At 42.0% G+C, this 1,163-nt stretch overlaps 1 protein-coding gene across 1 annotated transcript; it reads left to right on the forward strand.

Annotated features, from left to right (window-relative positions):
• The first annotated feature begins 202 nt into the window (after positions 1-202).
• LOC110199600 (olfactory receptor 8K3-like) lies at positions 203-1,163 on the forward strand. Its single transcript, XM_020974471.1, is given in 2 exon segments — positions 203-850; positions 852-1,163. Coding segments are annotated over 2 exon segments (960 nt in total).

Here is a 1,163-nt window from a genome sequence, read left to right on the forward strand (position 1 = left end):
GTGCAATTTTTTTTTTATCCTATTCCATCTACTTAGCTACCTTCATGGAAGGAGAGGTTCCTGCATGTCAATACTCTGAGATGTGAGGGAAAAGTCCATTTCACCTTAACCATTGCATCAGCATATACTAAAAGTTGTGATGGATGATGCAGGCTTATGATTCCTAGCCTTTTTTATTGTCTTTCCAGATTAGGTTGCCTTGATGAAATTCATGGACCAACAGAATGGAACTGTAGCCACCTCAGTGACTGAATTTATTCTCATGGGAGTCACAGACCGCCCAGAGCTACAAGCCCCACTCTTCGGCGTGTTTCTACTCATCTACTTGGTCACAGTGGTGGGGAATTTGGGCATGATCATCCTAACAAAGATCGATTCTCACCTACAAACCCCCATGTACTTTTTCCTCAGGCATCTCGCATTTACTGATCTTGGTTATTCCACTGTCGTTGGTCCCAAAATGCTTGTGAACTTTGTGGTAGAGAAAAATACAATTTCCTACAATTGGTGTGCAACCCAGCTAGTTTTCTTTGAGGTTTTCATTATCAGTGAACTTTTCATTCTGTCAGCCATGGCTTATGATCGCTATGTGGCCATTTGCAAGCCCCTCCTCTACACAGTCATCATGTCAGACAGGGTATGTTTGGTCTTTGTGGCCATCCCTTACCTCTATAGCATCTTTATGGCATTGCTGGTCACAGTTGAGATTTTTATTTTGTCCTTTTGCAGATCCAATGTCATCAGACATTTCTACTGTGATAGTCTTCCTTTGTTATCCATTGTATGCTCTGACACAAGTGAAATAGAATTTATCATTCTGCTCTTTTCTGCCTTAAATTTGCTTTCCTCCCCTCCTAATTGTCCTTGTTTCCTATGTGCTCATTCTTGTGGCCATCCTCAGGATGAACTGTGCTGAGGGCAGATCGAAAGCCTTCTCCACCTGTGGCTCCCATCTCACTGTGGTGGTTGTGTTCTATGGGACCCTTCTCTTCATGTATTTGCAGCCCAACTCTAGCCACTCTTTTGAGACAGACAAGATGGCCTCTGTGTTTTATATCTTAGTCATCCCCATGCTTAACCCTTTGATCTACAGTTTGAGGAATAAAGAGGTAAAAGGTGCCCTAAAAAGAACCATAGACAATCAATGCAATCTTTATATTTAA

The sequence above is a fragment of the Phascolarctos cinereus genome, unplaced genomic scaffold, assembly GCF_003287225.1.
Source record: "Phascolarctos cinereus isolate Bilbo 61053 unplaced genomic scaffold, phaCin_HiC Scaffold_9;HRSCAF=440, whole genome shotgun sequence".
NCBI lineage: Eukaryota > Metazoa > Chordata > Mammalia > Diprotodontia > Phascolarctidae > Phascolarctos > Phascolarctos cinereus.